This window comes from Micromys minutus, assembly GCF_963924665.1.
Source record: "Micromys minutus genome assembly, chromosome: 11".
Classification (NCBI taxonomy): domain Eukaryota; kingdom Metazoa; phylum Chordata; class Mammalia; order Rodentia; family Muridae; genus Micromys; species Micromys minutus.
Window position 1 is genome coordinate 958,348 of NC_137980.1, and position 25,551 is coordinate 983,898.

The 25,551-nt window shown below is 37.2% G+C and overlaps 1 protein-coding gene across 1 annotated transcript in view; it reads left to right on the top strand.

Moving 5' to 3' along the window:
- ELL2 (elongation factor for RNA polymerase II 2) overlaps positions 1-25,551 on the top strand; it is a 59,782-nt gene that overhangs the window by 26,547 nt on the left and 7,684 nt on the right. The window contains exons 3-8 of the mRNA XM_080925329.1: positions 8,695-8,816; positions 10,271-10,434; positions 16,778-17,037; positions 22,771-22,895; positions 23,052-23,136; positions 24,808-25,375. Coding sequence (XP_080781455.1) covers positions 8,695-8,816; positions 10,271-10,434; positions 16,778-17,037; positions 22,771-22,895; positions 23,052-23,136; positions 24,808-25,375 — 1,324 coding nt within the window. The remainder of the gene's footprint in view (positions 1-8,694; positions 8,817-10,270; positions 10,435-16,777; positions 17,038-22,770; positions 22,896-23,051; positions 23,137-24,807; positions 25,376-25,551) is intronic.

The following is a 25,551-nucleotide window of genomic DNA, read 5'->3' on the forward strand; positions in this document are numbered from 1 at the left end:
CAAAAACAAATCAATATCAAATCAAATCTTAACAGATTTATATGTTAAATTCTCAATCCACAAGACATCCAAACAATAAATTTGGATTTATTTATTCACTGTCAATTAATAAAGATATAAACCACCCACCTAGACAAGATAAAATAGATCTAGTTCACCTTGATCTGACCCATCCTCCTCTGCTGTCTCTATCTTGAATCTCCTGCTTCTCCTTCTCTTCTGCCTTATCAAAAACTTTGTTCCCGTCCCATTCTCTACTGCCCAATCATGTATCACCTTGACATAAACCTATATGTAACTCTGAAAGTAGAAATAGTTTTTATTCCTTTATAGGTTTTAGAAAATTAGCACATGAATTTGAGTTATGAAAATTAAATAGAAATAAATTTTATGGAATTGTGTATGTATATTATACCATGTGAATTTTTTCAGAGCAGGTATTTGGGGCATGATCTATAAAAATTCAAATGCTACAGGTTTCACTCATCTTTAGGACTATATTTAGATAGAAAAAGTTTGAAAAACAAAAAGGAAAGGCCAACTGATCAACTACCTTTTAAAAATGTTTATTAAAGTAATTATAATTAAACAACTGGTCAACATTATTTTTTACATTTGTTTTAAAAAAAAAATGTTTAAGGCCAACTGGTTGAGCTATATCCAAAAAGTCAAAGAGAGGAGAGAATGGGATGAGAGAATATGGACAACCAATTGATCCATTACAGGCCCAAGGATAATGAGTGTTGGAATCAAAGGCACATGCCACCACTTGCACCAGGCTAGCTGAAGATTAACTTTTTAAAATAATCAAATATATTTAAAAAGAAAAATGTCTTGAGACTAATTGATAGTAAACTGCAGAATTAAGAGCTGGTCACTACTCTATTTTACTGTGAAAATAACCTTCCCAACAGTTGTTTATATTAGTGAGTATGCAAGTTGTCATGGTGATGTTGATTGAACTGGGATGAAGCCATGCATTTTGCAAAATCTTGGGCCTAGGCCAACCTTTCTGTTGATCTTCAGGGCAGCTCCTACCTGTCAGGTCTGTCTCTTCACTAGATTTACACCACTACTGGTGACTGCCAGGCACAAACCCAGGTTTTTCCAGCTTTTGCCTGCAGTTCCTCCTGGCATGGTATAGCTTTCCTCAGGACCACAGAGGAGCAGGAGGAGAAAAAACTGACAGGGATTTGGACCTTTCTGTTCACATGTAACGTTTGTTTTTCCTTGTAGAACTCAGATTTGAGCTTTGTTTCGGAAAAACAAACAAATTTCTGCTTTATAATTGACCAGGACAATATCTTCCTGAGTTCTTTTAGTGTGCTCTCCCCAGCCCTTTAACTGTCTCCCTGAGTCTTCTAAGTTGTGTTTTTTTAAGAGGTTGAATGTGTTTTGAAGTGGAATTTGAGCACAAGAGTACTGCATTTTAGTAAAGATGAACTATGCTTTTTTTAATAAAAAGGCAACTACGTAATATAAAGTGCCACAAACCCAAGAAGCCACTTTGCCTAGGTTTTCAGGCTAAACATAGCTTAAAAGAGATCAGAAACTTCCTCATCCTGGCATCCGTGCCTTGCAGCAGACCACTGGCCCCTCTGGTCTGTCTTCTCTGCTGGGTCCTAGTTTCCCCAAAAAAGCCATAATTGGGTTATTTCAACTTCATTTGTATTTTTTCTTAATTACTGGCATGTTTGTTTTATAAACCTGTAAATATTTATGAGGCATGTTAAATGCCCAAACATAAATAAAAATGAATGAGACCATGGCCCTTGATTTTAAACAGTTCATTCTGGGTTGGGGAGAAAGACATAAATCAGAACCCAGTGTTCATCTTAGTAAAGGGTGTAGGGACTAGAGAAGGCTGAGCTCCCTTACAGAGAAAAGGTCCTGAGGTGAGTCACAAATGAAAGAAATGTTTCCACAAGGTAAACAAGAAGCAGAGACACAGTTCAGTGTTTTCTGACAGCACAGTGCTGCCTCTGAGATGAAGGGCACAATGGCAAGTGAGGCCCAGTTCAGCTGGGTTAGTGGCAGAGAACTCTGGATGCCTATAAAGAAGCTTCGATTACCACTCATGGATAGCTAGATAAAAACATCAATGATGTATGGGACTTAAGTTTTCAGACTGACATTCAAGAATAGTTATGACCTAAAACCTGATTCTGGGGTAAGAGATTTAAGTGATTTAAGGATAGGACTGAGAAGGGATTTTTTTTTTTAAGCTGAAAGACAAAAGACATTGTCAAATGCATGAGAGGATCTTAACCAAAGCAGGGGAGATAGATGAGAGTGCATATTTAAGAAATAATTGGGGAGGAGAAGACAAACATGGGATGGTTTTGAGTTGGGACATCAAGGGTGGTTTGAGAAGGAGAGAGATAAACACTAAGTCTCTAGGACAACAGGGGCCTCAGAGGATATTGTAGTATTCTGGGAGATGATTCAGGGATGTCAGCATCAATTCTATATAATATATTTAGATTTTTTAAATGCTTTCTAAAATAAGAATGATGAGAATTGCTGAACTCACTAGGAGGTTTTAGTTTTTGCTCCCAAAGACTTCATATGTGTAGTCTAGCCATGACTGCATTTTGAAAAAATAACTTGGATTTTCCCCCATGCTCTCTCACTTTTTCTCCAAAAGCTGTGTAAGCATTTGGCTCAATTTAACATTTATTTTTAAATATAACTTTTTATTTTCTAGTGTTTCTTAAGCCACATAGCTTACCCTGTATGTCTCTAATCATCTACTATTTGCATCTTTCCCTTGCAACTGCCCAGCCCACCCTATTTTCTTTCCTGGCGATACCCAGCTACTAACCAGCTTACTCCCAGCCACCTGGTGTCTTCTAAGTGATTTTAGCCATCAAGCTGCAAAGTGAGTCATAACAGGACTCACTTTGGAGCCCTTTTTTAGCTGGTGAAACCAAAAATGGTCAATTGTATTTAAGATTCATGCCCAACTTGTTAGTGGGTTTAGTTACATTAAGGTACTCTGTGTCACTTCCAGAATGAAAGAAAGACAACTGGAAGCAAAGACAGGAGGGAGTTGGCAGGGGAGTCATATGTCCACACACATTCAGGCAGTTCATTCTCTCAGACAGAATGTCATGTCGTCATGTGGTTCTTTCTCTCATTCCTCACATTTAATATGTCTACAAGTCCTGCTGCCTGTTGTTGCAAAATACATCAATTCACATTTCTCAAGATTTCTAAATATATATGCAACAGTGGCAAAGATCTCAGCCAGTTTTATTCAGCAGTATTTCATAGTAATTCAAGCAGTACTCAGCATAATAGCACTCACTGAATGTGGAATAAATGAATGAAACTATAGTTTTACAAATAATATTAGTTGTAACTACTACAATCAGTGTTTCCTCTAAAGTGGTAACAAGTTGAAAAGAACTCAGTATAAGGGTGAGCATGTCAAGCTAGGAAATCATTTTTCTAGTCAGTCTCTACCCCACCAAAACAGCAACAGCAGCAAAGGCATAGCTCAGTATTGGGCTGCTACACTTTTTAACCCTAAACTATTCCAAAATATGCTGGGTCATTGTGAGGTATGTGGAGACTGGGAGAGAAATCTAGTCTCTTTTCTTTCCTTTTCTCTTCTTTTCTTTTCCTTAGTATGCATATTGTTAAGAAAGAAATCAAAGAAGCAAGTGGGTTTATATTATCCTGCATTATTTATGTTAATTGCTACATGACATGACTTTTTTTGATAACTTCCAGTATTTCTCTTTATGCCAGTTGCACTTGACATTTTACACCACCCTCTCATCAACAAAAGTATGTCATGAACTTCCAGAGGTTTTTAGCATGTATTAGCATCTCTTAACCTCTGCCCTTATATTTCCCTTGTTTCTATATTCAGTTTTTTTTCTGTTGTCATTAAAGGATACCTCTACTTCATACTTCTGCCCCAGCATTGATTTGTACACCTGGGTTGTTCTAAGGCCATTTCTTTTCCTTCCCAAAACCTATCATGTTGAGCCTAGAGTCAGAACAGCAGTTCTCATTTGTGTTGTGTTGTGGTTTTCAGGTTGAGGTTTTTATTTTCTATTCTGATTCTGGGTTATCCATTCTTCCCCAGGACTGGGATCTGTATAGTGCATGCATCTCTTAAACCATTTTCTAAATTCTTAGGAAATCAGAATCATCAGAAATCTGGGAAGAATTTGAAAGCAACAGAATTCTAATGCTTAGATGGTTACAGCAAGTTGTTTCACTTAGATCTAAGAGTAGTATACACTCTATACACTATAGAGTTGAGTGGTAACTATACCAGTCAGATGATACTAAGAGACATGTTGGCTTTCTGAGATTCTGAAGAGGTGGAGGAGGTAGGTTTTTTTTTAGGTTACACTAATTGGGAAATGATTCTTTGGTTCAAAAGATCTACAGCCAATAGAGTCATTTTGTTTAACCTGGCATTTCCCAAACTTACTTGACGATAGAATCCCCTTTTCAAATAAAACTTTTCAGCATACTTTGGAAATACTGGTGGAAAGAAAGCACACACCAGTTCTAGTTTTGCCTGAGACATTAATCAACATTTTTACTTACTCAGCAAATACATATCAACTGAAGACTTTGTGCTCTGCCCCATTCAAGATGCTGGCAGCACTTTCACAAGCACACAAAGGCGTCTGTCTTTGTGCAGCTTATAATCTAGAGGGGGAAGAAATACCATAAACATAATATGTTAGTATTACAAGGTAATAAGTGTTTCAGACAGCCATGGAGCAGAGAAAGTGGTCTAAGAGTATAGGGTGGCAATTTTCTACATGAACATAACCTTGAACAGCTTACTGAGCCTCTTTGTCTCTAATTTATAAAATGAAGAATTTGGGGGAAAAAAAAGGATCTGGGCTCCCCTGGTCTTATGGTTCAACTGAACAACCCCAAGAACTTTCATATCAAACTGTGTCTCTGCTGGTTCATAAATGTCTTATAGAGCCTTTTCAGTCACTGTAGCAGAAAAAGTTAGGTATTAATGCTTATAATTACTGCCAAAGAAGAGCACTGCCATTTAAGTCTTTTTGTGAGATCCACAAAGCAATACATTTAAATAAATGAAGAAGCCTTACTGGATTTCTTTCTAATCTAATATATACTTTGATCCTCTGTGGAACTCAGATACCAACTACTTTTAAGCAGATATCAATGTCCATGTGTACAAGTTTCAAGACTGTATGCTTGCACTTGTGCCCTAGATCCTTAAGATAGCAGGCCTGTAACTGATGTTGAAATGACCTTTCAGACAGTATTTCTGCCACATGCCTCAGCCTGTATCTGAATAATTAGAAGCTTTGCCTTAGACACTGTGGAATACAGCGCCTATGTTAATTATAAATGTCTGAAAGTTTCCTGAAACTTTTTCTTTGTAGCTTCTTATTGAAGACAGACTGCAGTTGGAGAGGAAAGTTGTGGATTGTGGACCTAAGCCTTTGATGTTTAGTTTCTTGGTTTTGGAATGAAAATTAATAACTACTTTTCCAATTATATGTATATGATAATATATTTCTATATCCTTCATCCTAAATAAGAAACTGGAATCACACAATATTTAATATTTTCTAAATAATAGCTTATTCTCAAGGTACAAATTAGATGCCATTTATTTTTATAAGTATCTAAGTATGCCCTCAAGAATGAAATGGCTCTACAAAGTAGCACAAAGGTATACAGCTGGCAAGTCTGTTTAGCACTGTAGCCCCTGAGCATGAAAACTGACACTGGAAAAAGCAGGTTATATATGACAGAACAGGTGGGAGACAAAGGACATCACAACTAAACTCGGGGAACTCAGTGAAGGCCACATTTGGGAGAGTTCTGAGTCCTTTAGTTCAGGGCCTAAAGTGCTTGAGTTTCAGTAGAACTGGAAATATGCACCATTCTGCTGTGACATACAGCAGTTTTATCTCTCGGTTTACTTAAAGACTACTTTTCATTTTCTTAAGAACCAGCCTTCAAATGTATGGTACACAAGAAGCAGGGTGTGCAGAGGACATGTAGTGTTTTGCATAGACTTAGGATCAGCCTTGAAGACTGGGCTAACTACCATGGGAAATCATTTCTGAGTCCTAATTTAGAAGCAATCTTTAAATCCCTTGATGAGAGAGGAACTTCTTGATTTTAATTTTAAGTATTTTAAGCTTTTCCTCTAGTCAGGGACTAGAGTCTTTAAGAACTCATGATCTATTTGAAATTTGTAGCTGAATATCTTAAATTTTGTCACTTCCAATTCAAGAAAGAAAAGCCATAATATATGTTCTGTTGCTCACGTATTCCTGCTTATCTCTTCTGCTTTTCAATTTTCTCATTAGAAATTCTAAGATTGAAATAAGGGCACAAAGTAAAGTGATTCTTTTTGTTTAAAACATATACTTTATTCCTTTAGAGACAATTTACTCTTCTGTAGAAGTCAGTGAAATCTGAATTCTGTTTTAAGTCTACAGCTTACCTGTTTTTAACCTGAAATTTCTGCATTGCTCTTTGGCTTTTCTGAGTAGGCAATTCTTGGTTACTGAGGCTGTGCACTATACTGTATCTCTCAGTATCTCTGGCGTCTCACTAGATGCCAGTAATATCTTCCCAGACCTCTTAGAAAGGTAGACTCATACATTTCATGATGGCTCACAACCATCTGCAATGAAATCTGATTTTCTCTTTTGGTATACATGAAAACAAAATACTTATATACACAAAATAAATAAATGAATCACTTAAAAATATATAAGCTAAAATCTAATAATTAGGACAAATCTTCTATACTCTCAACAGAAAAGTAGTATTCTATTTCAAAATCAGAGATACACAAAAGAAAAACCTTGGCTATGCATGGCTTGACATGGCAGTGAGGCCTCAACCCCTATGAAAGTCTCCCAAACAATCAGGTTCTGCAAACCAAGATGGAGTGAGTATTAGGTTTAGGAGGATTTCATTCAGAGGTCCAGACCTTTCCACTCACTTCCTTTCCCAGGCCTTAGGGGAGTGGTTTTAGGCTGTGGTGTTTCTCTGTCAGCAAGGCACTGCTCCTCTCAGAAAAGAAACAAATGAACACCGTATCGTATGCACATATACCAGCACAAAGGTGGGACTTATGTGCTTCCATGTTCAGTACTAGCATCCTTGCCTCTTATTTTCCCCAGGAATGAGATTATATATATACTGAGAGATGGTATGCTCAATAAGTATCTACAAACATAATAAATTATGTTCACAAAGGTATTGTGTTTTAGAAATATGAGAGAATTAAAAAGTGACTATAGCCCATCCCCTTCCAAGATATATTTTTAGAGTAAATGACATGGTTCTTCAGGAATTAGGACTAAAATAAAGAGGCCAAGACCATTGGAGTTAATGGATAATATCTGTATGGGTCATCTGATACACAGCAATCTTTCTAGCTCTAGACAAATCTTAGAAGACATGCTTCACATGCTTCTTCAAGTCTTTATTTCTTGAACAGTTGTTTATTACATGCTTCCATTCCAATCTATTCTTAGTTTTCCTTCCTTCTGGGAGTTGAAGAAGGTAGCTCTAACTTTCCTACTTTATTGAGCTACATGGCTTGAGCCAGCATGACCTCTTCACAAGCAGGGATGACACAGGGATGCATTCACTAGCACATCTATGGGTGTGCCATGTCTGTAGAACTAGTGTCCTATGTATTCTTCCAAAGAGGACAGGTTTTGAGCCACATGGGTATTGCAAAACACAATGTCCCTTCTTCCTCATCTACTATGTTACTAAGATCCAGTGTTTTGGGAGACTAGAAGGTGTTGGTTTATGTTTTTACATGCCTGTATATCCTTATTCTTAACCAGCACTTAACACAGTGGCAGCCTTATAAATCAAAGAGAGGAAAAGCTTTAGGAACTGAGAAAGGAGGAGCAATTGACAGAAGATTCTAATTCATTGACAGTTTTGAGCTCCTACCATACACAGGAAGTCTAACTGATTCTGAGCCTGGGTGCATGGGTGTCAAAAGAAACCCTTGCTAATAGGCATTCTGTTCTCACCTAGCAGGAAAATAGGAACTTGAACAAGGCATCAGCAAACCACCTAGCTTGATGTCTATAACCCCAACAACACTCAGGCAATAGAAGCAGGAAGATGAGGAGTTCAAGGTCTGCCTCAGCTGTAAAGACCAACCTGGTTATCTGAGACCCTGTCTCAAAAACAAATAGAAAAGCATGTCTGCCCATGCCAGAGTGTTGCCACCCAGGACCTAGCTTGGGAGGGACTTGTTGACCCTGTTGTATAAATATGACACTGAGTGAGGAATGATTCTCATGATTGGAACACCAAGATATGTCCCAACTACACTTTTGCCTTATGTTACTTATTATTTTTCAACAGTACTATTCAAAAAAGTAAAAACCAAAATATAAAATGTGTTTGTGTTAGGAGAGCAGAAAGATTTGACTCAAATATACCTCAAAGACCATTCTGTTATCTAGAAGCTATTCAGCAGGCTCACGAACAGGATCATTTACCCGCACCTAAGGGTAGAATAAAGCAAGATTGTGATGAGCTATGGGCATGTTTGTTGTGTTGCTTGAACTGTTTAGTGATTCACATGCTATGAAGATGCATATGTATCAAAGTTTATAACAGGGTTCACTTGAACAACCAGTGAGGCAGAACTGCATAAGCATTTTTCTCTTTCCTACCTTTTAGCTTATGAAAATTCCCAAAAATGATCCCTTCAGTGAAGTCCACAACTTTAACTTCTACTTGTCAAATGTGGGGAGAGATAACCCTCAGGGCAGCTTTGACTGCATCCAGCAAACACTCTCTAGGTGAGTATTGCCTAGATGTGCTAAATACTGCTTATTAGTTAACAAAATGCATATTAACTAGTCACTTGACATTAATTGAATTTAACTACATAGCTCATTTATTTAAACATATTAGCCACCTATCATGTACTAGACACATGTCACTGAAGTTACAGAATTCAAAAATACTATAAAATGAGTTGGGTTAAAATCAATAAGTCAATTTTGAAAATTGTTTTAACATTCATTGTATTTAAGAAAATGTGTCTTATATAGTACTCAAGGCATTGTGTAAAAGTAAGGTGGAAAAATAAACATCCTGCATGCCTTCTTTCTGCCCCTGCTGCTCTAGAAAGTCTTGCTATAAGGGAGATACCTTTTTTTCCCTCGAGGCAGGTTATATTTATGGAGCACTCTTATCCATCTTTTCTCTTATTTAGTCAACTATATGATGTGCTCAGTTATCACTTCCTCTACAAAGTCCAAGTGAAATGTCCTTTCAAGACATTTCATTTCTTGCCTTCTATTTCTCCCCATCCTTGTTACCCTTCAGAGAAGCGGTTCCTTGTTTATAGGGAAAATTAACTGTTTTAAGAATAGTATTTATAAAGAGTCATTAGCAAACTTCACAAAATCTTATCAACTCTGTTAGTCTCATAACAAAGTTGTTTCCAATTCAGTTTGGAAGCAGAGAAGCAGAAGTGCCATTCTTCCTCCATATTTCCAGTTGGCATTAAGGCTAGATAGTGTTTCCTTATCAATATTAGTTGTGACTTTATCATGATCTCTAAAAACAATAAAAACATAACCATTTTAAATAATTTCTATGTTTAAAAATTAGAATTAGTGATTTTCTTAGGATTGCAGGTATTCAAACTGCTCCATGTAACTTTAAAGCAAAGTCATTGTCAGAGTTAATATCTATCCATGTTCGTCTTGATGTTTTGTTTTCTCTTTGTTAATGCTTCAGCAAGGACTACTTGTCCCAATTCTTTGTTCAATATTTGCTATATAGAGATTTAAGGAAGTGATAAATACAGATTTTATAATATTTTAGCTATACTATTAATATATTATTGGAAATAAAAAGAATTGTGGCCAAGGTCTCATTTTGTCCTTTCTAAACCATGTACATCATGGTTTCTTTTCTAAAATGCAAGATGTTAAGTGTTTGTCATTTCTATTGCAGGAAGTTTAAAACAGCAATTAAATGAAAGAAAGTGCTTGCTGGAACACTAAAACACAATCCAACAAGAGTTCAAATGTTTGGTCTCTAGGAACTCATTTTACCCATTCTGTTTAGAGTGTGGGAAAAATTAAGGGGGTAAACATTTTAGGTAATCATATTTTAAAATTATTGCCAGTTATTTAAGGATTGTTAACTTATTTTTGCTGCTGATTTTAGGCTAATATTCTTGTTTGCCTCTCGTGAAAATGAAAGTCATATCTAACAAAGTCACTCTCTTGCCTGACAGCTCTGGAGCCTCTCAGCTCAATTGCCTGGGATTTATACAAGATAAAATTACAGTGTGTGCAACAAACGATTCCTATCAAATGACTCGAGAAAGAATGACCCAGGCAGAGGAGGAATCCCGTAATCGAAGCACAAAAGTTATCAAACCCGGTGGACCATATGTAGGTTTGTATAGATGTATTTCTCCATCACACTGGTTGACTGGACTAACTCAAGATGACTGTAGGTAAATATTGGTAATACTAAGAATGAAAACTCAAATTCATTTTCAGGATACTTTATATAACATGATCCAAAAAAAAAGTCATTTTTCTCCCTGTAGGCTGCTGGTAAATCAAAAAACATATTTTAAAGTTTTATGAGTTTTATAATTAATTCTTGAACCTTCTGTTGGCTGTTTATTATTATTTTGCAGTACTAAGGTCTGGCCATGATACTACATGAGGTTGGATCTTTTGTCATCGGATGATATAAGTTCATGGACAGTGTGATTTCTGTTTGTACTTTTATAGAGCTATTTTTGTATCAAAAATCTATTAAATAAAAGTTGATAATCTCATTGTTATAGATTTTGATTATATTTTAGAGGATTATTGTACAATAATGAATTTTTATTATAAAAGTATAAAATGTACTTATGGCAAAGCAACAGAATGATGATTGAATTAAGACCCAGCCCCACCCCAATCATCTTTATCATCAGCTCATTCAAATATGCATCAGAAGAAAGGAAATTATCACCAGATCAGCATGATGGGTGTCTCTTTTGTGAGCAATGTCTTGAATCTTTAATAAGTCAGTTCATAGTGATTAACAAGAACTGAATGCTAGAGAGAACAAGAGCTATTCAGGTCTCAGGTCAGTTTTGTGACTCAGGGCACTGAAAGTGTAAATGAAGAATGGCTATTAATTTGGAAATGTGAATGTTTCCAAACACAGTTTCTTCCTAGACTTAGTGTGACTGCTCTGGTTTTGCATTGCTGATCTAGCCATGTTGCACTCAACTTTAAGAGGCTCCATGGTGCCTTTAACAAGTGTCTTTGGAACAAAGCCAATTCTCCTGGGATTTGGAGCTCAGCTTAGATACATTTAGTTTGGTTTAACAACAATTCATGGCTTCCCCAGGCATCTGTACCCATAGGACCCAATACCCTGACTAGTAAGTTACCAACAATGACATTTTTTTTCTTCCTTTCCTCTGGAGTGAAGTAACAAATCTTAGCCTTCTTCCTTTCTTCTTTGTCCTTTCTCCTAATTAAATAACTTAAGTAGCTGACCATATTAAGAGAATAAATAAATCTCAAATTATTTTTCAATCTATAAGATCTTTCTACACTTAACATTTGAACTATAAAGTATAAATTATCTGTCACTGTTTTTTAAAGTGTTGTTTTTATCATTTTATTATTTTATAAGCAATGATATTAGATTAAATATACAGAAGACTTCAATCATTAAAATGATTTTCTTCCTAGTATAACTAGCTATAAACTCTTACCTAGATTTATTTTAAAGTTTGAAAATCAGCAAAGACTTCTTTACTTCCCCATTGGTTGGTACTTAAATGTCCCCTGTATTGATGATATATTTTGTTAGTGTGAAGTCTAAGTGCAATGCAGTTACACTTTATATAACTGGCTTAGAAGGTGGGTGGGCTGGGTTGCTTACTTGCTTTGAAGCATCTCACCCTGTAGTCCAGGTTGCAAACCCCCTGCCTCAGCATCATGAAAGCTAGAATTGCATGAGCCCCCACACTCAGTTCATATGACAAACATTTCAACATCTGTGATCTCTCCAACTATGTTACATTCTAATGGTACCAGGAATTTTAGAGTTCCCAAGCTTTCTTACAGGGATTATAATTTCCATATATCTTAGGGGTAACCCAGTCTAAGTTTATCAAAGTTTAAGTCTGAACAAAATTCTCTCTGGGCCTCATCAGAGCTCCACATTCCCTCTGCCATCCTCAAATGGCTCTTCATTCTTTTCTTCTGTCCACTCACTCTCACTGTGCAGTGCTCTTCTCTGATCCGAAATCCTGCCACGAACCTCCTCAGCCATTTTTCTCCAAATTACTTAACCACAGCTTCTTTTAATGTTCCTTAATACAGCCTGCATCAAAACCTTTTAAGTATTTGTGGTGTAATCTCTGGACTGCTTCCAGTTTCTCACCTCAGAGTTTAAAACCATATAATGCTGTTAGTCAAAACCAGATCAACTCTAGGGTCTCATTGGGTTTTTTGTTGTTTACTTTGAGTTTTACTACCTGGATATGTTGCATTTGAGGTTTTTCTATTGTATTTACCACTTGATCCTTTCCTGCTGGGCAAGCTCAATTTGTATTTTCCCACTTTTATAATACCTGGCTTACTCAGTTCTTTAAAATGTTAGTGAATCAACCTATAGTGCTAATATTACTCAGTACTTTCTAGGTGCTCATTATGTACAAAGTGTATGTTAGTACTGTGTACGTAGTTCTTCATCTGAATCTCATGATTACCCTATGAAATAGGTTATAACTATTTTACACATTTTACATATCAAATTGTTGGGCTCAAAAAAATTAATGATAATGAGCATGTCCTCATGATCAAATTGCATTCTCATTCATAAACAGCAGGAGTTACCTGTTTAGCTTGTAATTGAGTGTACCATGTAAAATGCCAGCCTAGGTACCTTACAGACTTGCAGAACAAGGTTCCTTTCAATGGTATGGGCCTGGGTGGAGGCAGACAAGAGTCATGCTGGTCCTGCTGTGGTGTGGTATGGCATAGTGCCAGGCAGGCCTCTGCCAGCTAAGCTAGGCCTCAAGCCAAGCTTAAGAATGAAGTCTGCTTTTCTAGGAGTCTAGGGGTCACCTGGCCTAGTTTCCTGAGCTGAGCTTCTGAAACTCTTCCTGTAGGAAACAAAGAACAAATATTGTCTGGAGAGAAATCAGGAATGCTTTTTCTTGGACAACATGGTGGTTACTTCTTCCACTCTGGTCCTGGTGTTTCTGTCTATAGTAAACATTTTCCACAAGAAAACATTACTAATCCCCACCACTTTGTTTCCTAATAGGCAAATCCACCTTTTGACTCCTACCTAACTTCTGAAATCTTATTGAATGACAGATCTTTGTATATATTGATACTTATGTAAGTGTACAAAATAACCCAGCAGATCTGATATTGGTGATTCTTTTTCCAGTTTTTGCACTATCCTTATTTTTGATGCATTAACGTATATTTAAATAATGGAACTGATTAATTGGTTACTGGACTGCCTTAATTTTCTCAGATACTAGATATCTAGTATCTGAACTAGAGAACATCTAATATCTATTCTGCCATCATTGTGCCTGGTGTGTGTGTGTGTGTGTGTGTGTGTGTGTGTGTGTGTGTGTGTGTGTGTGTGTAATCTTTGAAAAAGTACCACAGGTGCCAAATGGTACAAGCGGAAGCTACTGCATAGATTAGGTATTTAAGCAGAGTTGAAGCCATCCTTGCTGCCCTGCTGAAGGTGGCTTGCTTGCTCATGTCTTCTGATGGCTCATATTAACATTTCCTTTCACACTGTTAACTCACAGTCACTGCTGAAGGATAAATAACTTTACCATCTAGTATTAAATGGAGGAACTAGAGATGGACTCATAAATGTAACAGTGCCTCAGATATAACCCCAGTTTAGCCAACCCTGTGGGTACCAACCACTGCTGCTGTATATAAAGAACCCCAGGGAATTGATTAGCGGTTAGGTCTGGGAAGAGAATTAACTTTTCCCACAGGCTTTATTAAAAAGGGCCTTTCTGAGGCAAATATTAAAAATAAAAATACAACTGCCCTTGACTGCATTGAATTTAGCATCTCAGTTCTGTTGATGTTTATGGCACCAAGTGTTCTTCCTCTGTACCATCTCTTTCATTAATCTTGGGGTCTCCTTCCTGATTGAATATCACAAAAGGTTTAAAGGGAGAGTAAGCAAATGATGTTTAAATGTAATTCAGTGCCAATGCTATTTCAACCATTTGAAAGGGACAATCATCCAACAACAAGCAGTCTGAAGGAATAGTGAAGTTGGTTTATTGGGAGCAGGTACCAGAAGACCCACCACTAGACCTCGTTAAGACCCAGCTCTCAAAAAAAAAAAAAAAAAAAAAAAAAAACTCAGCTCTCTCCCTCATCAGAATCCAATTTTTAAATCAAATATCATACTCCCTTTCCTCTTCAGGACAAAATGAGCCTCCTTTATCTTCCTGTGCCTGCTTCTCAAGGGGTACAAGAAAATACAGCAACCCCTGGGGCCCATTTTGAGACCAAGGATATAAAGTAGATCAATTAGAAATAGAATGCTGGATCTGCTCCTCCTGACCTGGCCTCCTGATAGCTTCATTGAGAAAAGAGATAAGCAGGTTCTTTCCTGCAGGAATTGGCAAATGGGAGGGAAGGGTGGCATTTAGTGTATTTCCTAAATTATAATGACACTGCTTTTATTTTTTTCTCCAGAAATTTCTGTTGAACAAAGAATGTGCTGTTAATCTTGTCACATACCAGAAATGGTAGACCATAGCACTTGCATTTAAAGATGCCCATGTGTCCTTGCTTGCTTGGACTGGCAGTCTGACAATGTGGGAAGTACAGACTGTGCTGACTCCTGCCCTTCTGTTTGCCGTCCTTCACAATCATTAGTACTGACTCAGTCTGCTGGTGGAAACCAGCCATAGCCCTGCCCTCACAAGGCTTATAACCCAACATGAAACAACAGGAAAGCATTAGGCCTTTATTCATAAAAATCTTTCCCACGAAGAGGTACAAATGAGATTTGGGCATAATCACAGATCTTCCCACCATGATAAGTAAACATTTTGCTATTTTGAGCATCTCCCACTGAAAACCCCAGATTTCTCTACTGTGAAATGGAGATAAGACTCACCTTGAAAAATTACTGGCATGAAGTCCTTAGCTTACAGAGCCTTTCCACCACCATACCATCATCAATGCACAATAAATTATTAGTCATTTTCCATCTGATATTGATCTAGCATACTCTAAATTATAAAATATGTAGAAAACAGCTATCAGTTTATCTTTAAAACTTTACACATAATTAAATTTAACTAGTTTTCTTATCACTAGGGAATATCCTTTAGTGTTATGTTTCTTCACTGTACAGTAATTTCATCTCATATTTGCCATCACTTATGTCCTAATTGGGGAAGTATACCAGCTGACAGTTTCCTAGGAATGAGTAAAGTTCTGTCTGGACCCAGCCTGGACAAGAAACACTATTGATTTACCTTCAGACATAACACATGAGACTTGCTTTTACTTTATCTGCCATTTCTACTTTTTTTAGTCTTATTCCTACCACAGTTACCCCATTTGTGTCATTTTCAGTTCCTCCCTCTGCTTAACTAGAGGGAATAGAGTTGGACATGAGGTATAGTAAAAGAGAGAAGAGATTCTATTTTGGAAATTATATAGGGATCTTATCCTGTTTTCTGTCCTTTACCAGTTACTGGAGGCAAGGAGGATGCTCTATATGGATAGATTTGAATAGAGGGTTACTGAGTCACTTCCAACACATGCTTTCTAGAAGTTGACATCTGCCATCTGGCCAGGCAGAAAGTGTTGTTGACTCAAGCAACACTGCCTCTAAGGAAAGGGTGTGCCTTCTTGGACATTTTATGTTTCTATCTGACCTGTCCATGTAGTTTATAGACAGATCTCCTTGTCTTCTGTGAGTATGTGTGTTTGATTGATTTGATTTTACTTCTAAAATGTGTTGTTGTGTACTACATGACCATCTGGAATATGCCTGGTAGATGTTGGTACTACTCTCTGTGGCATCTATGTCTATGGATTTATTACAGTAATGCCCTGGGTTAGGCAAATGTGTCTCCTTATGAGGTCTAACATGCATTTCTTCCTGATATTGTTTCTATCTGCTCTTTTAGAAATAATGTACATGCAGATTTAAGTACTGTAAGGACAGCATTAAAATTATTTCTACCTGTCATCAAAGAATCAACAATGGAAAATTTCCTATCCTGTTGTTTATATCACTAATTATTGACCATGTGTAGCTAAATGGCAAAAGCACATCTATAATGATACTGAGGCTAGAGGAGTGGCTCAGAGGTTAAGAGCACTGACTGTTCTTCCAGAGGTCCTGAATTCAGTTCCCAGCAACCACATGGTGGCTCACAACCATCTGTAATGGGATCTGATGCCCTTTTCTGGTGTGTCTAAAGAGAGCAACAGAAATTTACTCACATAAATGAATTAAATAAGTAAGACTTTAAAAACAAAAACAAAACAAGAAATGATCCTACTAAAAATTCCTGCTCCATATTATAGGCAACTTCATTAGAATACTTCCTATGTTTCTTTAGAGTACAAATTGAAACAAAATGACCTTTTTTCCCTCCTAGAAATAAAAAGTTACATAAATTGGGTTGTGGAAGCTTCAATGCTCATCATATTACAGCACAGAGATTTTTAACCATGTCTTTTCCACTGAACTTTAGGGAAAAGAGTGCAAATTCGTAAAGCACCTCAAGCAATCTTGGATGCAGTACCTGAGAGGAAAAGGTCAACGCCCATGAACCCTGCAAATACAATTAGAAAGATTCAAGGTGGCAGCAGTGTCTGTCAGAGGCCATACAGAGACAGGGTCATTCACTTACTGGCGCTAAAAGCCTACAAGAAACCCGAGCTGCTTGCCCGACTGCAGAAAGACGGTGTCAATCAAAAAGACAAGAACTCCTTGGGAGCAATTCTGCAACAGGTGAGGACAACTGAGAGAATATCTGAGTACCTTCTGGGGAGGTTCATGTAAGAGTACTTGTTGATGGGCTGTGGACATAGTTAGCTGATACAGTACTTCCCTAGTGTTGCAGTAAATATTAAAAAATAAAATGGTTTATCTCTTTAGTGGCCCTGCAGTCTTACTCCAAGGGCCCTCTTTTAGTACGGAGCCATGTGCACCTCTGTCACCCCATCCAAGCCGCCACCCGGGTCTCACTCCATTTGCACAACTCCCTTTCCTATTACCACTGTCTCTACCCCAAAATCTCAACACAAACACTACTCTAATGCCCAATAGCTTTTCATACAGGTTTATGTATTCAATTCTCAATTCATAAACCCTCTACACAACAAGATTTCATCAAATAGACAAAGATACAAACTGCCCTTCTATATAAGACATTAGACCTATAAACTCCTTAAATACTCATTAACAACAATTAAGCCCACCTGGATCTAATTCATCTTTCTGGAGGTCCATCTTGGAACTCCCGATCCTCCTTCATCCTCTGACCTCTCACTCCACCTCCCTTATCCCCACCCAGTCACAGGCTCTCCTTTATTTTACTAATTAAAATGGGAAGGTTCAGATGAAATCACCTAATGAGTACATGACTAGGCAGTCCTTCTTGGGGAAGTGAAATTAACATTAAAATATGAACAGCTTTAGAATAATCTACACCCTAATGTCCCTGAAACCCTGGATTTGATCCCTAGGACATACCTATAATAGCATTCAGGAGATGGGGACAAGAGAATTATCACAAGTTCAGCATCATTCTTAGCTACAGAGTGAGTTATAGTCCCTGTAGGGTCTGTTCTTAAATACAACAAACCCTCTGCCTGTTCGTGTTTAATATTGTCACTATTTTTGAAACAGGAATTTTCATGTAGAAATATAATTCATGAATATTGTTAAGCTAGGACATCTTGGGTTGTATTGTTTGTAAGATTGGGCTTGCTTAGGTGATCCTTCTGAATGCTGATAGTGTTGGTATATGCCACTATGCCATCTAGCAATTTCATTAAAAACTGGTTGAAATGTGAACATTTTTCTCATTTGGCTAAAACAAAATTTGTCCAAAATTTCACTAAGAACTAGGGAAGTTTTTTGTTGTTTGCTTTTCTCTTACATCACCTCACTTATCACCAAAATTTAACTGATAAATGGAGGCAAAGTTGTATGACATCCTCTGTTAATCTTCAGTTGGCATAGGCATAATGCCCTGGCCTAGTAAATTGTTTAGAATGCATCATGACTTCCATATTCTTTGAAGTCCTTATTACCTCATAATTTTAGGCCATTGTATGTGCCAAGACCAGTCAGTTGTTTTCTTTAAAGGATATGAGAATTTCAGGATTAGATATGATCAGTTAGTTACCTTATAATCACAAGGTACACTGTGAAGTAGGTGTTGGTTTTCGTTAAAGAAATATCAGATAGTAATTTCCTATATTTTTCATATATTTTTGTATATTTTACTTAGGGTGGTAAGTGTAAATTAATATCCAGATCCATCATAAATATATTTTCTCTATTTTTTTCTAAAAAATATTGACATTTCCAAGATTCTAAAACTTCATCATTTTTTAAAATATTTTATCTGATACTAAAGAAATGACAGTTTTAAGCTGTTTCATCCATTATTGTCTTACATCCAAAACACAATCCTAAAGGTTATGAAGAAGAACCATTCTTTACAGGTTGAGATTAGCTAGTTTTTCAGTCACTTGGAACAATCTTTATTAAATCCATTGAATACCTTTTGAAAACAAATGTTTTGCTTTATATTGTTTTGAGACAGGGTTTCTCCATGTAGCCCTGGGTGTCCTGAAACTTACTTTGTAGACCAGGTTGGCTGCAAACTCAAAGATCCACCTGCCTTTGCCTTCTGAGTCCTGGCATTAAAGGTGTGTTCCACTACCACATGACAATAAATAATTTGAATCTGTATTTAATCTATACATCATATACCCTTTATTAAACTGAAGAGAAAAGGTCAAGGAGAAAGGAGGATGATAGTGAGAGAGAGTGCCAGATCACTCTTCTATTGGGAAGAGAGTTAGGCTGCACATCACACAATGCACAGGAAGGACATCTCCAGAATGTTGATGAATTACTTTCTGAGACAGAAGATAAAGAGAACACAATGAAGGGGAGTAGCCTCATAGAAGCTTCTGCTACACAGGCAGTAGTTATATGGTGTTGTAAATACAGATAGCAGTATCTTAAGATAGAAATACTTGACACTGAACAATTGGAATATGACAGTTATTGATTGAGTTGTTTTACAGAACTGTTGAATATAGTTTCATCCTAGCTGTACATTCAAATATCCTAAGACTCATTTTAGGAAGTGCCTGTGCCAGATTCCACCCAGCACAAGCCAGTGAGAATCTGAAAGAAGGACTTGAGCGCCAGTTCTGTAGAAAGCCCCTGAGTAATTTGGATGTTTAATATGAGCTAAAACCTCTAGACTGGTGAAAACAGATATAGAGGCCAAGTTATTGATAAACCTACCACTCCGGAAGCTTGTACTATACATACCAGTGTACTGTATGCCTGGCACAGTGTGGCTAAGCATTTCACATATATATCATTTGATCTTCATATTTTAAAAACTTTGACTAAGTCCAGATACATTTTCTTATCCTGAACATTCCTAATAGTCAATATGACTTTTGCTTCATGAAAGTGACCAAAACTGACTTGAAAATGGCTAGAATAATAGAAGAATCCGATTATCAAAATATTGGTTATTTTATCACCAACTACTTAGCAAAATGCTAGCTAAAATGATCAGTACTGTTTTGCCTATGCAAGTGCATATTTTGCTGATTTGCTACTTATATTGTAGTTTTCTTTGAGTACTCTGAATGTTATTAATTAAAATAATATTTAATAATATACTAGGACATGGTTTAAAACTGTTTATCACTAAGTTGGTATACAAATATATAGTTTCCTTTTTCTTAGAAGTGACTTTTCTTGGTAACCTTTTTTAAAAAATCAAAACAGCAACTCAATGAACCTGAAAAGTCTTCTTAGTCTGATCTTTGGACCTTTAAGTACACATTCATCACTTGCTTACCCCATTCATTTACTTCAGCTGCTTCTCTGTATCAATGGGCTCTACACCTATCAATTAAACTAATTGAGGATCACAGCTTTTTAATTGCATCTGTACTAAACATACATAGACTTTATTCCTTGTCATTCCCCAGACAATACTATATCACAACCTTGTATGTAATACTTATATTTATTGGCTATTGTATGTAAGTAGCCTTGAGGTTATTTATAGTATATGGGAAAAGACTATAAATCTAGATAATTTTATATGGAAGACTATAGGGTCATTGAGTTAATTCTCTTAAGACACAAGAGATAACTGTTCCTGTACTATACCAGAAAATATCATAATCCTGGCTTTCTGAAATATGTCTACAATATATATTCAGGAATGATTGAGGAGTTGAGAGGGACTGGGCAAGAAACCTACTCAGAAATGTGGAGTTTAGGGAATCTCTATCTTGGTGGTTACCTGAAATAAAAAGAAGACAAGGAAAATCATCATTTCTGGAAACCAGCCTGGTAAAAGAGATGGAGACTAAATCCCAAGGGACATTTCAGACTAGAGATAGAGACATTTTATTTTGAGTTAGATGGGAAAGGACATTGGAGTTTAAGCAAGAATATGCTCTGATCTATACTTTCAATAAGACCACTCATCCTTATAGCAAGAATGGCTTGGGGGCCAGTTGGGAACAGAGAAAGACTGCTTAAATGAGTCTGCTGCAGAAATCAAGGTGTGACATGCTGGCGACTTGGTAGGCTGGAGTTTGTTTCATAGGTTAGAGATACATTTTGAGAAAAGACTTGCTGGCAGATGAAGAGGGGGAAAGAGTGGGAGCTATGTTTATGAGTTGGTTTTGCATAGAGCAGTTCAGTAGGTGTCGAGCTACTGATTAGAGAATTGCAGAAAGGGATGGGTGTAAGGGATGGCAGGAGTTCTACAAAGATTCAATTTGGAAATGTTGATAAGACATGTCTAATAGATGTCAGTAGGTAATCACACATAAGTATTCAGAAAACATTTAGGGCTGGAGCCATTTAGGGGTTAGCCTGTAAATTGGTTATTGTTAATCTTACAGTTGAGTGAACTCATCTTAGGAAGAAGAACAAAGAAAATAGGTCAAAAGGCAGTTATTGAGCATATCACCATAGAAAGGCATATGAGCATTGGAGGCTTAAGAAAGGCCCTGAGGGAGAGAAGTGGCCTAGAGACCGTACCCACAGCACCGCAGGAGGAAACTGGTGGGGATGTGGAGTTAGTCTGTATATTGTCAGAATAGAAAAAGAAAACTATTGTTCTGTATATTTTACTTAAAAAATAAGTCCAATTGCACGTTATATTCAATGATTTACAAAGTTAAAAGACTGCTTTATGGCAACATTAATACTAAATTAGTGCTCATATGTGACAAACACACTATTAAATCTGATAGCACTTTAAAAAAGACACACTAAGAAGTCACATTCCTGAAAAGACAATTCCAGATTTGTGGGCAGACAGACCTTTTCCTGGCCTTGAGGATTTTCAGTGTGTAGAAGGAGACTCACTGACTGGCCTGAGTGAAATGACTAAATTCACTTAAAATCTATTATAGAAAGTGTGAGACTGTCAGTAAAGTAATTTTAAGTACTTTTGGTTTAGTATAATCCCATAGATTTGTGTAGTAAAAAGGTTATTGACCTGTACATTCTAGGAATTGTACTTAAGGGGTAAGAAAAATATTACACTTGGGGGAAAATGTCTAGCAGATATATAAAGAGTTTTTTAGTTTGTGACTTAGTTTTATTGGTTTGAGGGGATTTCAAGGACCTTGAATAAATAGTTCTTCAAGAAAGCTGGCAGATACAGGAAATAAACTTGCTCATCAAAAAAGAAATAAAAGACAAGATTAATAGTAATTGTACAGACACTTTCTGCTACTGGCTGAGAGCTTGTAACTTGCCATTAGGGTCCTATTTGTTTTCTGTTTAAATAGAAGTGACCAGGGATTTTTTTCACTGTGACTCAGCAGCATTGGACATGGCTGAGTAGGTGAAAGGCCTTGCTCTGCCAAGCCTGGTGATCTGAGTCTGTCCTCAGAACCCATATGAAGGTAGAAGGAAAACAGTGACTCCACAAAGCTGTCCTTCATATGGGTGCTGTGGCATATATTGCTTACAAAATTATATACCTCCAAAAATCAAATATTAAGGTAAACATATATGAAAGGACATAAGGATTTCTCCCATTGATACCAGACAATGCTATTCTCTGCTACATTTGCAACTGGAGCTATGGCTTTCTCCATGTGTGTTCAGTGGTTAATGTTTTAGTTCATGGGTGTTGTGAAGGGTTTGGTTGGTTGATAATGTTGTTCTTCCAATGAGGTTGCAAACCCAAATTTCATTCATTTTAACAACTGAGTAAAATCATGTCAGTATGCCTGCACCACATTTTGCTATCCATTCTTTAACAGAAGATGAAGAGCTAGGCTGTTTTCATTTCCTTGCTACAGTGACTAGGGTAAGAGAGAAGGTCTCTGAGGTAGATGGAGGTTCCTGTGGGTATATTCCCAGGATGATCATAGAAAAGCTTTATGTAGCCTGTTGTATATGACCAACAGAAATAACTCATGATGTCTTCATACCCTGTTCCAGGTGGCCAATCTGAATCCTAAAGACCTCTCCTATACTTTAAAGGATTATGTATTTAAGGAGCTCCAAAGAGACTGGCCAGGTTACAGTGAGACAGACAGACAGACATTGGATTCGGTGCTCTCTAGGTAAGTTTCCATTTGTCTTTAAAAATGGTGCAAAGAAGTAATATTCTAGTCAGTGTTGTTTGATTGTTGAGGTGGAAAGGAGAAGCAAGGAGAACTTTGTGTTATATGTATTTTCAGAGTCCTCTTTATTACCTAGAAAATGTGTTTCCTTTACAGAAAACTAAATCCATCTCAGAATGCTGGCACTAGCCGGTCAGAGTCTCCCATGTGTTCCAGCAAAGATGCTGCTTCATCTCCTCAGGTATGCTAGGAAGCTGTGAAATCACAGCCTGCACTCAGTGCACTCACTCTCTGATTGTGAGGGAGGAAAACTTCACAGTTCACCTGCACAAAGCACACAGCTAATTCATGACCAAGCTTTTAGTTTTGACCTCAGTCTAGAATTACTTACACTAAGCTGTACTGCTGATCAAAATAATTAATGCATATCTTGCTTTCCATTTTAAAATTTTAAGTTTATTGTAAGATTTTCTGTTTTTCAGTTTGGTCACTAACTGGAAGATATATCTAGTCCCATACAACTTTGGAAGATAATTTTATCTGAAATGTGCTATAAGAACACTCTTAAATGTTAAAATGTTAAAAATGTGTTTGGGGCAAATTAAAAAGGGATGGCACTTTAAAGTTGGTTTTTGAATTTGTTTTTTTCAATTTAAACATAATCAGTAGACCTGTTATTAGATCCCATTCTCATTTAGAATCATCTCAGTGTGACATCTCGGACAGTTTTCATGTCTTGGGTGCTTTGGGCCAATCCTGGCAGAGAGCTCTCTGCCTATCCCAGCATTATTAACACAGAACCTCCTCTCTGTGTACCCTACTCTGAAGAACTAGGAGAAAGCAGACAGATGTGTGGAGAACACAAGCTATACACTAGCTATGAGCCAAAGTGCTAGAGACCTACTGTGAGGGAGGCAGTGGGAGAAAAGAAACAGGTCCATCTTTGGAGACTTTGTTTTAATGCCTTCAACTATGAAGCTGTTTCTATACTGAACAAATTCCACACTGGGTGCTAAAAGTGAAAACAGAATGAACAAATGGGTTGACCATTATATTCTTTTAAGTCCAAATACAAAATGTGTAACTATGGCTTATATGTTTACACTTTTCAACTATTCATTTTTTATAACTTATATAATGTTATTATGATAATATATCAGTGTTTAAAGTATGTCTACCTCATTTTAATGAGCCAATTATGAAAACTTGGTTTGTAACATTGTGAACATACATGTACAGTAAAAAGCTTAAATAGCATTTTCAGCAGTGATAACTGAGTCTAAAGGATGGGCTACTTCACAATGTAATGGTTAAACTGAAAAGTGACCACAAACATATTTATAACTGGAACATTAGTCAATTAGAGTATGGGCACACTGCCCTTCACCAGCCTTATTAGTACTCACAAAAGTTAGATGGTACAGACTGCTTTCTCCTCTCACCTGGTAAACTAAGCCAACTGCTGCCAGCCTGGAGGTTGCTTGCTTCTACTTAGCTAAGGGGTAGGAGAAGATCACACTTGGGAAAAGGCCCTCTAGCAGAAACCTGGGGAACCTTTGGTTTGTGCTTTTGTTTATTAGTTTGAGAGGATTTCTCTTGATCTAATGCACATAAATCAGAATAGTCTCTGGGGTTTAGGTAGCTTGCAAGATCGAAAAACACTATTTGGCGCTGTTCCTTTATTCTGCTTTGGACAGAGGAACTAAAATTTAATTTACATTTGGTTTGGGGTTCTTAGAAGTGTGTGTGTGTGTGTGTGTGTGTGTATGTGTGTGTGTTTGTGTGTGTGTGTGTGTGTTGAGGAATGTCATTGGTTGTGGTTTGTGGTTTCATTTTGACTGATCTTAGAGTCTGATATGATGAGTAAGATGTTCAGCTGTCAAATCTTATCCTTTTCTTCCCCAACCTCCAGAAACGACCTTTGGATTCAGATTTCATTGATCCTTTAATGAACAAAAAAGCTCGAATATCTCACCTGACAAACAGAGTCCCACCAACGTTAAATGGCCATTTGAATCCCACCAGTGAAAAATCTTGTGCAGACCTCCTATCACCCCCTGCAGCTGCTGCCATCCCCACCCCCTCACCACTGCCTCCAACCCACCTGCCTGTCTCCAATCCTCCCCAGACTGTAAATTCCAACTCCAATTCCCCTAGCACTCCAGAAGGCCGGGGGACTCAAGACCTGCCTGTTGACAGTTTTAGTCAAAATGGTAGCATCTTTGAGGACCAGCAAGACAAATATACCTCAAGGACTTGTCTGGAAACATTACCCCCTGGCTCAGCTCTGCTAAAGTGTCCAAAGCCCATGGAAGAAGAGCATCCAGTGTCTCACAAAAAGTCCAAAAAGAAGTCTAAAAAACACAAGGAAAAGGACCAAATAAAGAAACATGACATTGAGACAGTGGAGGAAAAGGAGAAAGACCATCAGAGAGAAGAAACTGCCAAGCTGAGTAATGACAGTCCAAATCCCAATGAAGGTATTTTACATTTGTTTAAATGGGGGGGGCAGCATTCTGTGTTAAATGAACTGGAAGAACATACTATGAGTTGTAGATGATGCTGTTTAGAATAAAGATTTTTAAGCAATGACTTATTTAACTAACCTTAATATTGTGCTTTTGGAGCACATTTTTCTTTCACCTTGTAGCTATCA